This window comes from Lithobates pipiens, unplaced genomic scaffold, assembly GCF_037356315.1.
Source record: "Lithobates pipiens isolate NorthernLeopardFrog02 unplaced genomic scaffold, aLitPip1_a1.2 Scaffold_18, whole genome shotgun sequence".
Lineage (NCBI taxonomy): Eukaryota > Metazoa > Chordata > Amphibia > Anura > Ranidae > Lithobates > Lithobates pipiens.
Window position 1 is genome coordinate 312,665,781 of NW_027507758.1, and position 12,296 is coordinate 312,678,076.

General features: G+C 42.5%; 1 protein-coding gene across 1 annotated transcript; it reads left to right on the top strand.

Annotated features, from left to right (window-relative positions):
• Positions 1–620: 620 nt before the first annotated feature.
• LOC143988003 (cystatin-like) lies at positions 621–10,902 on the top strand. Its single transcript, XM_077487223.1, has 3 exons — positions 621–884; positions 8,144–8,257; positions 10,675–10,902. The coding sequence occupies exons 1-3, from the start codon at positions 687–689 to the stop codon at positions 10,750–10,752; spliced, it is 390 nt and encodes a 129-aa protein (XP_077343349.1). The 5' UTR covers positions 621–686; the 3' UTR covers positions 10,753–10,902.
• Positions 10,903–12,296: the final 1,394 nt, after the last annotated feature.

Here is a 12,296-nt window from a genome sequence, read left to right on the forward strand (position 1 = left end):
CGTTTCCCTGCACCACACTTACTAGATGCGCGTGAGTGCCATTAATTGTTAATGGCACCTCAAATGCATCTAGAAAATGCACAGGTCCTACACCCACCAAAAGCATGGTACTCCAGTACTGTGTGGTTTGGTGTGATGTGAGTTAAAAAATTGCGCCTACTCTACTTTTTGCTCATTCTGGTGTAAACCAGCCTTAATTACAACCGAATATATGGCTCTAGACACACTTGCGTCTTTTTTTTCTCAATGCCAAACATAGTGCAAATTTATGGTGCATCCTATAGGGTTCATTAGTGCTGCATTCAGATGCATACCAGTTTATAGCATCATAGCATTTTCTACGTCCATGTGAATGAGCCCTTATGGTGACAGCAAACAATTCAGGATATTTTTAAAACACAGGGTGACACACTACACTGGTAGAAACACTGGTAGAAACAACTCCACTGAATGGATTTTTAAAGTACGGTACCATGTAGCTTGCTTGTGTTGCAAAAAACAGAAAACTGCGTAGATAGTATCTGGTGTGAATAACCCTTTCTGGAATTAGGTAAATCAACATTTGGTTGATGACCTGCACTTTGAATTCAGTAAATGTATTCAGTTGTTTTTAGTTGTCGGGTGGTGGAGCTGCGTTTTCTCTCTCTCTCTTTCCCTCTCCCCCTCCCATTACAATCAGTGCCACAATGGCGACGCTGCACTCTTTGTTGGCTGTGCTTTTGCTGATAGCAGTATCTGTTAAAGCCCATGGAGGTTCGAAGGATGTGGATGCACGGGATAAAGGAGCACAGAAGGCCCTGGAATTTGCCCTACGAGAATACAATAAGGGCAGTAACGACATATATGTTAATCGAGTGTCCAAGATACACAGGGTCCAGAAACAGGTCAGTGCAGGACAACGAGTAAGGATTATTCAATTACTGAGAGTCAGAGATGCATGACAAATACCTTGTACAGGGATACTATACATGTACAATAAAAGAGCACAGTACTTTTATATAAAAGCTCTTGCCAGCAGGCAATTGCAGAGATCTCTTGTCTTTCCTTCCATGGTTTTTCTAAAATGATGGAGGTAATATGTTGGAACTGTCTCATGTAAATGGGCTTCACTTACAAATGCAGTTTTGCATTTAGATGCAGGGCTACTCAAATGTATATACTTTGCCTGCAACATTATTAGTTCTCAGTAGGACCTGGGGCATCCAAAAAAAGGAATAAACAAATCAAGCTAAATTCAGCTTCAGAATAATCATCTATGCTCAAAACCTAAAGCTGGATTTTGGGAAATATTCAAAACTACCCTTGAAATAGGGCTACCCCATACACAAAGGGTTAAATGCTAATTTTTTTCTTGGGTACCTTTTAAAGGAGACCTACCCTATATCATGCAACAAGTCCCTCAAATTGCTTCTCTTTGGCACCCCATTGGTCCCAGGCACCATGAGGTTTATGTGTGTGTGAGAATAGGTGTTCAGAGTCTGGAAGTTTGACAGGAATGGACTTAAATGTGGAGAATTTTGCACAGGATGTAATGCCGTTAATTCCTCATAAGAGAAAAGACCCTCTCCCGTTGTAAACCAGGGAAATCCGCCGAGGGGTGCTAACGGGGAGGTCTTGGCAGCATATTGGCAGACCAGCCCACTGAAGTTAACATGTACAATGCAACACCAGCAGACCTACACTGTAAGTGAGGACAATAAGGGCCCCTCACAACCCGGAGCATCATAGAGAATAGGGATGAGCCAAACACGGTTCAGTTCAGTTCGCAGGAGTCTATGAGACGTGACCATGAAAAATCAAAAGTGCTCATTTAAAAAGGCTTATATGCAAGTTATTGCCATAAAAAGTGTTTGGGGACATGGGGCCTGCCCCAGGGGACATGTATCAATGCAAAAAATTGTTTGAAAAGCTGGTGATTTTTTAGGGAGCAGTGATTTAAATTATGCTTAAAGTGAAACAATAAAAATGAAATATTCCTTTATATATCGTGCCTGTGGGGTGTCCTTAGTATGCCTGTAAAGTAGTGCATCTTTCCCATTTTTATAAAAGTACCACAGCAAAATTACAATTCTAAAGGAAAAAAATTAATTTAAAACTGCTCGCGGCTGTAATGTATTGTCGGATCCCGGCAATATAGATAAAAATACAGAGAAAAAAATGGCGTGGATGCCCCCCCCCCCCCCCCAAATCCATACCAGGCCCTTCAGATCTGGTATGGATATTAAAGGGAACCCTGCACCAAAAAAAAAAATGGCGTTTGTGTCCCCCAGGCACTATATACTCTGAACAGCAGTATATATACTATATGGCCTGCCCTATATACTCTGCAGAAAAACTGGGACTTAGATGTTGGTGGTACCAGAACACTGTACCCCCTCACATTCCTGGCTGAAGCTGGTGTGGCATCAACCACCTCTGAGCCTGCCCCAAAATCTCTGCCCCAGTGTGGCTCCTGTTCCCTAGGCAGACCAACTCAAGCACCGTTTGGCATCTTTGCCTGACTGCTTGCGTAGCCCCTTGCACGCTTACAGAGCACCACTGGTTTAGAGGACAAATCTGCCGAAGAGGCCATACAGGAAGAAGAAGGAGGAGGTGAAGGAGAGAGCTGTGGCAGAATCACCACTAGCATTTTGGAGGCGTGGTGGTGGAACAAGCTCCAATAACACTGAACCCTGTCCTGCATCCTTCCCTGCTGTCACCAGAGTTACCCAGTGTGCCATGAAGGAAAGGTAACGTCCCTGCCCATGTCTGCTGGACCATGAGTCAGCGGTAATATGAACTTTGCTGCTGACCGCCCTGTCTAACAAGGCCAAAACATTCCAAATGCCGGTAGAGAGCTGGAATGGCCTACCATGAAAAGAAATGGCGTTTGGGAACCATCCACTGAGGTACAGCACATTCCACAAATTCATGAAAGGGGGCAGAGTCTACCGGCTGAAAAGGCAGCAGTAGCAGTGCGACCAATTTGGCCAGGCTAGCATTTAGATGCTGAGTATGTGGATGGCTGGGACCAAATTTCTTTTTGCGGTTCAGCAACTGGGGTAGGGAAATTTGCCTGCTAAAATCAATTGATGGTGTACTTCTAGCAGATTGGCTGCAAGTGCTTGGGACACCTATTGCTATAACTTAATTCCTCTCAGTGCAGGTTTTTGAGAGGACTGGAGGTATAGTAGGGTTGGAGATCCCAGATGAGGAGCATTGAGAAGTCTGCCTTTTTCTTTAAAGTGGGTCTTTCAAGGGCTGTTGCCAACAGACTGCATGGTAGATCATCATATGTCTGGTCAAGCATGTGGTTCCCAAGTGGCTGCTGTTCTGGCCATGCTTGATCCGCTTCAGACATAGGTTGCAAACAGCAAAGGTGAGATCTGCTGCACACGTGTCAAAAAAGGCCCACACAAAGGAACTTTTAAAAGTCAGTGGGGAGTCAGCAGTGCCCTGCACTTGCGGAGCTCTGCGGTGTGATGCAATAGGATGGCTGCCCTTAAGCTGTCCACTAGTGGACATTCTGCCTCAGAGTTGTGCCTCCTCCACCTCACTTTCCTCCTCTAGTCTTTCAGGCACCCAAGTACAGTTAGTGACCTCATCATCCTCTCCCTCGTCACTGGAGCAAACTTGGCAGTATGCTGCAGCTGGGGGAACATGACTGACAGTTTCTTGTCCTTCTGTGGCACCCCGTCTCTCTAGGGTCACGTTACTCCCTTCCTCAACCTGGGAATCAACATTGGAGCCTTCAAATCGCTGGGCATTCACCAGCAGCATGTACCCGACACTGTGGTTGAATAATTCTGGGGACTCCTCCGTGCATGATGGTGGGGCTACGGAAGGAGTGACTGTGGACAAGGAGCTGGTGGAATAGGCCGTTTGGCAGCTGCGTTGAATGAAATGCATATAGGCTAAATACACCTATAAAAAGATATAATATATTAAGAGAAATTAATCAATTCTCCGGAGAGGTAATCTTTCTGCGGGAGAATCTTATCTCCCATGAAACAAATGTGAAATTAAACTCAAAAGATTCCACAACAAAACAGTCAAAGGGAGTAGCCATCGGTTTTGCCAGAGGGGTAAGGTTTACCCTGGAGGAGAGGTTAGTGGACCCTGATGGGTGCTACCTGTTCCTGAGGGGAAGACTAAATTATGGAAAATATTTACTGCTAAAATAAGAACCCAATAAAATACCTAAAATCAGTTATGAAGAAACGAATGGAGTTTAAGGAAGGAGGAGTAATTATAGCAGGAGATTTTAACCTCTGTATGGATCCTGGGATAGATAGTACGTCCCAGGTACGGAGGACTTGGAATGCTCAATTAAAGATACTAAAAAATAAGTTATACCAGAACCGGTTGATGGTTGTATGGAGACTACAGCATGCTAAAATACGAGACTATACATTTCACTCCCCTGTACAGATGTACTCAAGAATGTATTACTTTTTGATTGATCAGAGGCTACTGGAATCAGTGATTAGTACAAATATAGTAGAAGTCACATCCCTCCCAGATCATGCCCCAATGACTATGAAAATGAAGATAGCTGGGGCCCAAAATTGGGCAAATATATGGAGACAAAACACACTAATCCAGGGAAAAGAAGCGGAAGATAGAATAAAAAAAGAGTGATGCCGCTTACACACGAGCGGAATATCCGACAGAAAAAGTCAGACGGAAGCTTTTCATCGTATATTCCGATCGTGTGTATGCCTCATCGGCCTTTTTTTTTTTTCCGAAAATTCTGATGGACCTAGAAATAGAGCATTCTAAATATTTCCGACGGAACCAATTCCTATCGGGAAAACCGTTCGTCTGTATGCTGTTCCGACGGACCACAAACGATGCATGCTCTGAAGTAAGTACGAGACAGAAGCTATTGGCTGCTGGCTATTGAACTTCCTTTTTCTAGTCCCGTCGTACATGCTGTACATCACCACCTTCTTGACGATTGAACTTTGGTGTGATCATGTGTACGCAAGACGGAATTCCGTCGGGGGGAAACCTTCAGAGTTTATTCCGATGGGAAAACCAGTCATGTGTACAGGGCATTAGAGTAATACTTCAAAACTAATGATACCGGAGAAATATCAGAGACAATGCTGTGGGAGGCCCATAAGGCCTACATAACAGTAATTCTAAATAGCTATGGGAGTGAAAAAAAAAAAAGGAGAGAATAAGAAAAAGGGAAGAACTAACGAAGAAAATTCACGAGCTAGAACAGCAGCATAAAAAAAAAAGGCGAGCAAGAAATATATCATGCGCTCACCCTAAAAAGGGACGAATTAAAAGAATTAATAGAACAGGAAACCCGTAAGACCTTTAATAGAAATAAGAGAGGTATCTTGGAGGAAATAAGACAGGGAAGTACCTGGCAAAAATATTAAAGAAAAAAACTGCAAACTATATACAGAAAATTCAAAATAGCACCGGCGAAATGGTATATACAACAAAGGAAGCAGCAGGAGTATTCAAAAAATACTACGGAGAACTGTACTCAGTAAAACAGAAGGAGACACCACATGGTGAAAAGGAGAGGACAGAAAAAAATAAGAGCCTTTTTGAGGGAAATTTCAGTAGATAAGCTAAGTGTTTTAGAAGAACCCATAACAGAGGAAGAGGTTAGTCGGACCTTAAAAGATACAGCTTCAGGGAAAAGCCCAGGTCCAGACGGGCTGACGATATATTACTACAAGAGGTTCAGGGAAATATTAATCCCTAGATTATGCACCTACATGAATGGGATATAAACAAGCTGGGAGATGAGAAGGGAGGCTCTAGCAGCTCATTATCATTATTCCAAAAGGAAGGAAAATACGCTACACTGTGCTCAAGCTATAGACCTATTTCATTGCTGAACGCATATACAAAACTATTTGCCAAGGTGTTAGCTAGTAGGATGAAAGGGGTAATGAACGACTTGGTACATGCAGATAACTGGGTCAGAACGATGCTACTAGTGCAGAAAATAAAAAAAGGTAAGTCCCCAGGGCTACAACTCTCAATAAATGCTGAAAGCCTTTGATATTGTTGACTGGGGATTTATGTTGAAGACACTGGAGGTAATGGGAGTAGGTCCAAAGATGACCCACTGGATTAAAGCCCTGTATGACCACCCCACAGCTAGGGTAAAGGTTAACGGGACAGTATCTATGCCCTTTGAGATGCATAATGGAACGAGACAGGGTTGCCCTCTGTACCCTTTACTGTTTGTTCTGTCGCTGGAACCATTTTTGACAGGGATCAGACAGAACTCAAATATAGGGAATCATGATAGGGGACGAGGAGCATAAACTACCGGCTTATGCCGATGACATACTGTTTTACGTTACCAATCCTAGGGTAACTCTGCCCAACTTAATGAAGTTATTAAAATCATATGGAGAAATATCTAATTTTAAGATGAACCCCCTCTAAATCAGAGATTCTTAATATCAATTGGAGGAAACAGGACGTGCAGATATTTCAGGAAGAGTTCCCATTTATATGAAGAGAAAAATAACTAAAATATTTAGAAATATAAATAATACCATCAGAGGAGACAACATACCAATCAAATTTCATCCCGCTTCTAAACGAAATAAAAACTGAAATTGCAACAGGATACCTCTCTTGGCTAGGGAGAATAAACGTCTTTAAAATGGGAATTTTGCCAAAGATCATGTATAAAATGCAAATGCTGCCAGTTCCCCTCCCACAAGTATACTTTAAGACATTAAAAACGCTATTATTAAGGTTTATATGGCAGAAAAAGAAGCCTATAATAAGCCTGGTACTGATTAGAGATAAAAAGCAAGGGGTGCTGGGGGTGCCCATATCAAAAATTATTATAATGCAATATTACTTTCATGGGTGCCAGAATGGGTAAAGAAGAATAAGGAGAAAAGATGGGTTAAATTGGAAAACACAATTAGTAACGTAGCACTGGGGAAAATATGGATACCACTGGAGTAGAGAGGATTGAGTGAAAATACACACGTTATAACAAAGAAGGTTTTGGCAATATGGGATTTAATGCACACAAAGGAAAAATCAGAATTCAATTCACCCCTGATACCATTAAGAGAAACCAGTTTCTGGGGAAGGGGAAACTGTTCGGGGAATGGATAAAAAAACAAAATGCACAATTAAAAGACATTATGGTGAAAGGTAAAATACACACATTACAGGGTTTAAAACACCAAAAAGACTTAATGGAAATTGATGAATGGCGGTAATTCCAGCTGAAGCATTTTGTTACATCACTGCCTCAACCAGTAAGATCCGAGGAGAACCTACGGCTGTTTGAGCGGCTATGTACAGCAGTAGGCACAAAGAGGGGGATCTCTAGGATCTATAAAGTGCTTGTAGGACTGAAGGGGCTGAAAATACCGCCATTCATAGTAAAGTGGGAAGAGCAACACTGGGAAAGCGATAAAAAGATCAAGACATTGGCAAAATACTTAAGATGACACATACCACAGCAATAGATAGTAACACCACAGAAATGACTTACACATGGTTAGCATGCTGGTATATAACACCTGATAAGGCACATAAATGTCAGAAAGAGGTCTCACGGTTATGCTGGCAGGGATGCGGTGCAGTGGGAACCATGGCCCACATATGGTGGATGTGTCCAAAAAATATTGGAGAGACACATTGCAGTTAATTAAGGAGATCACCAATATAGTTATCAGAGGAACCGTGGAGGTGTTTGTTTCATGGGGTTAGTATGCCAACTAAACAATAAATGAAAACATTGGAGCCTCATCTAATGAATTCAGCCAAAAGTTTAATACCCCGACATTGGCGGGAGACAGAAAGCACCACGACGGGGAGTTGGTGTAAGAAAATAAACAAAATTTATAATGTGGACTATCTTAGGTTCTCTGGAGAGGAGGGAATGCATGGATTTGCAAACAAGTGGAAGGTCTGGAGAGAGTTTAGGCAGACAGGGAAATACGTAGATGGGAGCAGATGAGGGGGAGAGGTTGGGAGACATGGCAGAGAGTGAGCTCTTTTCAGAAGCATTTGATGGGCAGTGAGGAGGCGATATGTTGCCTCCTCACTGCCTGTTTTAATTCTGTAAATGCTGCTGAGAATATTAGCATACAGTGCAAATTCATATGTGTTTGGATAAATATTTACATGCATCCTCTCTCTGTTTTTTAAGACTGTTACTGGAATCAAATATATTATAGAAGTTGATATTGGTCGAACTGAATGTACAAAACCAACCTCCAATCCTGAGGACTGTGCTTTTCATACGGATCCTTACATTTCCAAGGTACTGTAGAACTTTGCAAAGTGAAATATGTACTTAGAAATAAATATTGCTTAATGCTTACATTCTGTTTAGAAACTCTTATTCAGTTGTATGGGAGCAGAGTTGGACAGTCTATGTGTAGACGTGGCAAATGATGACCCATCACTGCTATGGGTAAATAGAACTTATTATATACACAGGGCACAGTGTAGTTCCAGTGATGTATAGAAGTGTGTGTGTCCTTTCTTCCACAAAAGTATGTTGCAGCACTAACCTGTGCTGTGTGTAAAATGCCACCCACATGACATTAGTGTGAATGGTGGCTCTCCTGCACAAACTGACATGCATCAGAGCACATATCAATGTATGCATTCTACCAACTGGGGTTACTTCATCTCAGACTACCCTCAGATTCAGTTTCAACCTGCATGTCCTATTCCAACTGGTTTTCACCAAGCCCAAAGCATCCAGTTACATTTCTTAAAGTGGTTTTAAATCTATATAAAGGTATGGGCTTTATACTCACCTAGGTGGATGCAGCATCAATCTGATGCTGCATCTGTCCCCCACTGCTTCTAAGACTGAGAACTGAGTGATCAAAGACTGCTGATCACTCAGTTCTCAAAGCTCAGTGAGCAAAGAGATGGTGATTGTCAGTCTAGGGCTCTCTGCCTTGCCCCTCCAGCGCTCACTGGAGCACTGGGCTGTGGAGGGGGCAGGAGGACCTGGCTCAGAGGCCGAGCCAGCTGACGTTCTAGGCATCTGGGTGGATCCTGACTGTAAAGTCAGGATTTTTCCCACACCTCTACCAGCTGAGTAAGATTAGCTGAAAGCGGGCTTTAGCCAGCTGTCAGCTGCAAATGGGCCACAGGAGTGCAGTTAGTTCATAGAAGAATTAGGGCCAAAAAAAACTTAAAAACTTTGGCTATACTTCTCCTTTAAAACTACTATATAAGGATAGGGCACACCACCAGAGATCCATTAATGGAGAACTATGGTTACTTTTTATTTTATTTAACATACCAGGGAAACAAATGCATATAGTGTTCTGATTTGTGGTCAAATTGTCAAACATACAGTATCTCTTAAAGTGGTTGTAAACCCTTACAAACCACTTTGACCTACAGGTAAGCCTAGATTAAGGCTTACCTGTAGGTCCAAGCAATATCTCCTAAACCTATATGGTTTAGGAGATATTTGCCCGAAAACGGGCACCGCTGTCTACGGCACATGCGCCGTAGACAGCGGCGCGCAGGCGCACTGAGCGCGGCATTTCCAAGAATGGAGCCGCCGCACGTGTCGACTCCCGTGCGCATGCGTGGGAGTGACGTCATCGCGGCTTCGCCGAATGACAGCGGCGGAGCTGCGAGACGCCACCAGCAAGATGGATGCGGCGGACTACAGGGGACAGCGGCGACTTCGCTGGCTCCTGTGTCAGGTAACACATGACACATAATGGGCTACTATGCGATCCATAGTAGTCCATTATGCTTTGCCTTTGCAGGGAATGAAAGAGGAAGTAAACCCATCAGGGTTTACTTTCTCTTTAATTCTGGCTGTAGTTCCATCCCCTTTTGAAGCCCAAATTATGGGGGGTGGGCAGCACAGAGAGGTGGGTTCCCCTAGGAGTCCGCATGCTCAGCATAGGATCTGTCCGCTGATCTCTGCCAAGCAGGGGGGTGGCTGGTTTACAGACACAGCCCGCTCTCCTCTATGGGCAGTCAGAGTTATATAACCCACCTATCCTTTTATACCCAACTGCCATCCGATCTGATCTGCTAAATGGAAGGAGAACGGATCCTCATCAGTCTGTTTTTAATGGATCGGATGTCAGTGTTGTAAACACACACATGTGCGTTTACACCCACCGCTCCATAGAGGAGAATGGAGGGTTCGATTGGGTCTGCTTTAAAAACTGACAGGTAGGTCTGATGGGTCTGCTTGTGTGAATGGGGCCAAAGACAGAAAGTATGTTACTGGCAGGATAAAGGAGAAGAGCTTGAAACGAGTGCACCTTCTACAACTAAGGACTAGTAAGCTGCAATATATTACACATATTTGTGTTCATCTGCATACATGTTTAAAAGCAAGGTACTGTAATTGGTCAGTTCTAAAGTGATATTCAGGCCATAGCTTCTTGAACCCAAGTGATGTTGGCTTTCAGGCCCTGGCTTCCTATATTCTTTGGGTATTCCATCAGAAAGATCTCCCTGCAACAATGCTCTTTCTCCATCCAAATGTGCAAATCCCCGAACACAACAACAGATATTTTACCATAATGTCCCTAAAAGATATATGGAACCATGGGGTTGTTTAACTCTTTAGATGCCACTAAATATGAAAAATTTGATTTTGTAGACTGATCTATTAACTTATCTGTGTATGTGTGTTTCTGTTTCATACATTTAAAGCTTAATCTGTGTTTTTCTTTCTTGTAGACTACATTCTGCCATTTTGAAGTCATTTCTATTCCATGGCTCAAACAAAATGAAATGAAGGAAAGTAAATGCTACTGAATCAATATGCCTTGCTGGAGATCGATTACATTCCTCTGATACTTAAAATAAATAACAATTATATTCCAATAACTTAGACTTTGGTATTCTCAAGTAATAACTAATTTGTTCATTAGTGCAGAATAAAACATTTGTTGTTAGAGGAAAGAAGCACTAGCTCTGTTTTTTATTGATTGTATCACCAAAAAGACTTAACAAATCTAACACACCATATGGTTCCATTCAGACTTTGGCCATCGCATGACAAGTCACACTGTATTCTTTTCAAAGGCACCAGTTCAAATGGGTGCAACTTAACCCCATGCCGACCAGTGCACTACGATGTACATCGGCACAATGACACGGCTGGGCAAATGGGCATACAGGTACGTCCCCTTTAAATGACGGCATTGTGGGCGGGAACGTGCACACGCTGCCTACTCCGTGACCGTGGGTCCCGCGGACTCTATGTCGTGTCATGGACCCCGTGATCGTGTCACGGAGTGGCAGAACAGGGAGATGCCTATGTAAACAAGGCATTCCCCTGTTCTGCCTAGCAACATGACAGAGATCTACTGCTCCCTGTCATCGGGAACAGTGATCTCTGTCATGTTCTGGTGTGACAATCACCCCCACAGTTAGAATCACTCCCTAGGACATACTTAACCCCTTGATCGCCTCCTAGTGTCAAAAGTATCTGATGTGTCCACCATAATGTTGCAGTCATGATAAATATCGCAGATCGCCACCATTACTAATAATAAAAAAAATAATAATAAAAATGCCATAAATCTATCACCCATTTGGTGCAACTTTTGCACAAACCAATCAATATACGCTTATTGCGATTTTTTTTACCAAAAATATGTATAAGAATACATATCAGCCAAACTGAGAAAGAAAGTAGTTTTGTTATATATTTTTTGGGGATATTTATTATAGCATAAAGTAAATAATATTGTTTTTTTTTCTAAATTGTCGCTCTTTTTTTGTTTATAGCGCAAAAAAAAAAAAACGCAGAGGTGATCAAATACCACCAAAAGAAAGCTCTATTTGTGGGAATGTCAATTTTGTTTGGGTGCAACGACCGTGCAATTGTCAGTTAAAGCAACACAGTGCCGTATCGCAAAAAGTGCTCTGGTCAGGAAGGGGGTAAATCCTGCCAGGGCTGAAGTGGTTAAAGGCGCAGTGACTTTGAGAAGGTGCCTGCACTACTTTGGTGAGACTTGATGTAACTTTAATCCATAAAATGTAAAGTCAGTTCAAAATCGCACCAAAAATCGCATCAAAGTCATGCTCCAAAGGCACACTGGAAATCATGCGACTTTGGAGATGCGCTAATGTGAATGGAGCCTGAACCAACCTTTCTCAACCTTTTCAACGCAGAGCAACCCTTGAAATAACTTTCCCGGACACAGGGAACCCTTTCTAAAAATGTCTATGTCTATGACTATATCTACAATTTATGATACATTTGTGTGATGGTCAGTGGGAAGAATGGTCCTTACACTTGTAGACATTGAGAAGAATTGCCTCCTTACAGATAGCTAAAAAAGATCATTGGT

Bases quoted from the DNA above. Each gene is read 5' to 3' on its own strand.
- LOC143988003 (XM_077487223.1), top strand. From the start codon at position 687: ATGGCGACGCTGCACTCTTTGTTGGCTGTGCTTTTGCTGATAGCAGTA. The intron at 885-8,143 runs GTCAGTGCAGGA...CTGTTTTTTAAG, and splicing joins TACACAGGGTCCAGAAACAG to ACTGTTACTGGAATCAAATA. The intron at 8,258-10,674 runs GTACTGTAGAAC...TCTTTCTTGTAG, and splicing joins CGGATCCTTACATTTCCAAG to ACTACATTCTGCCATTTTGA.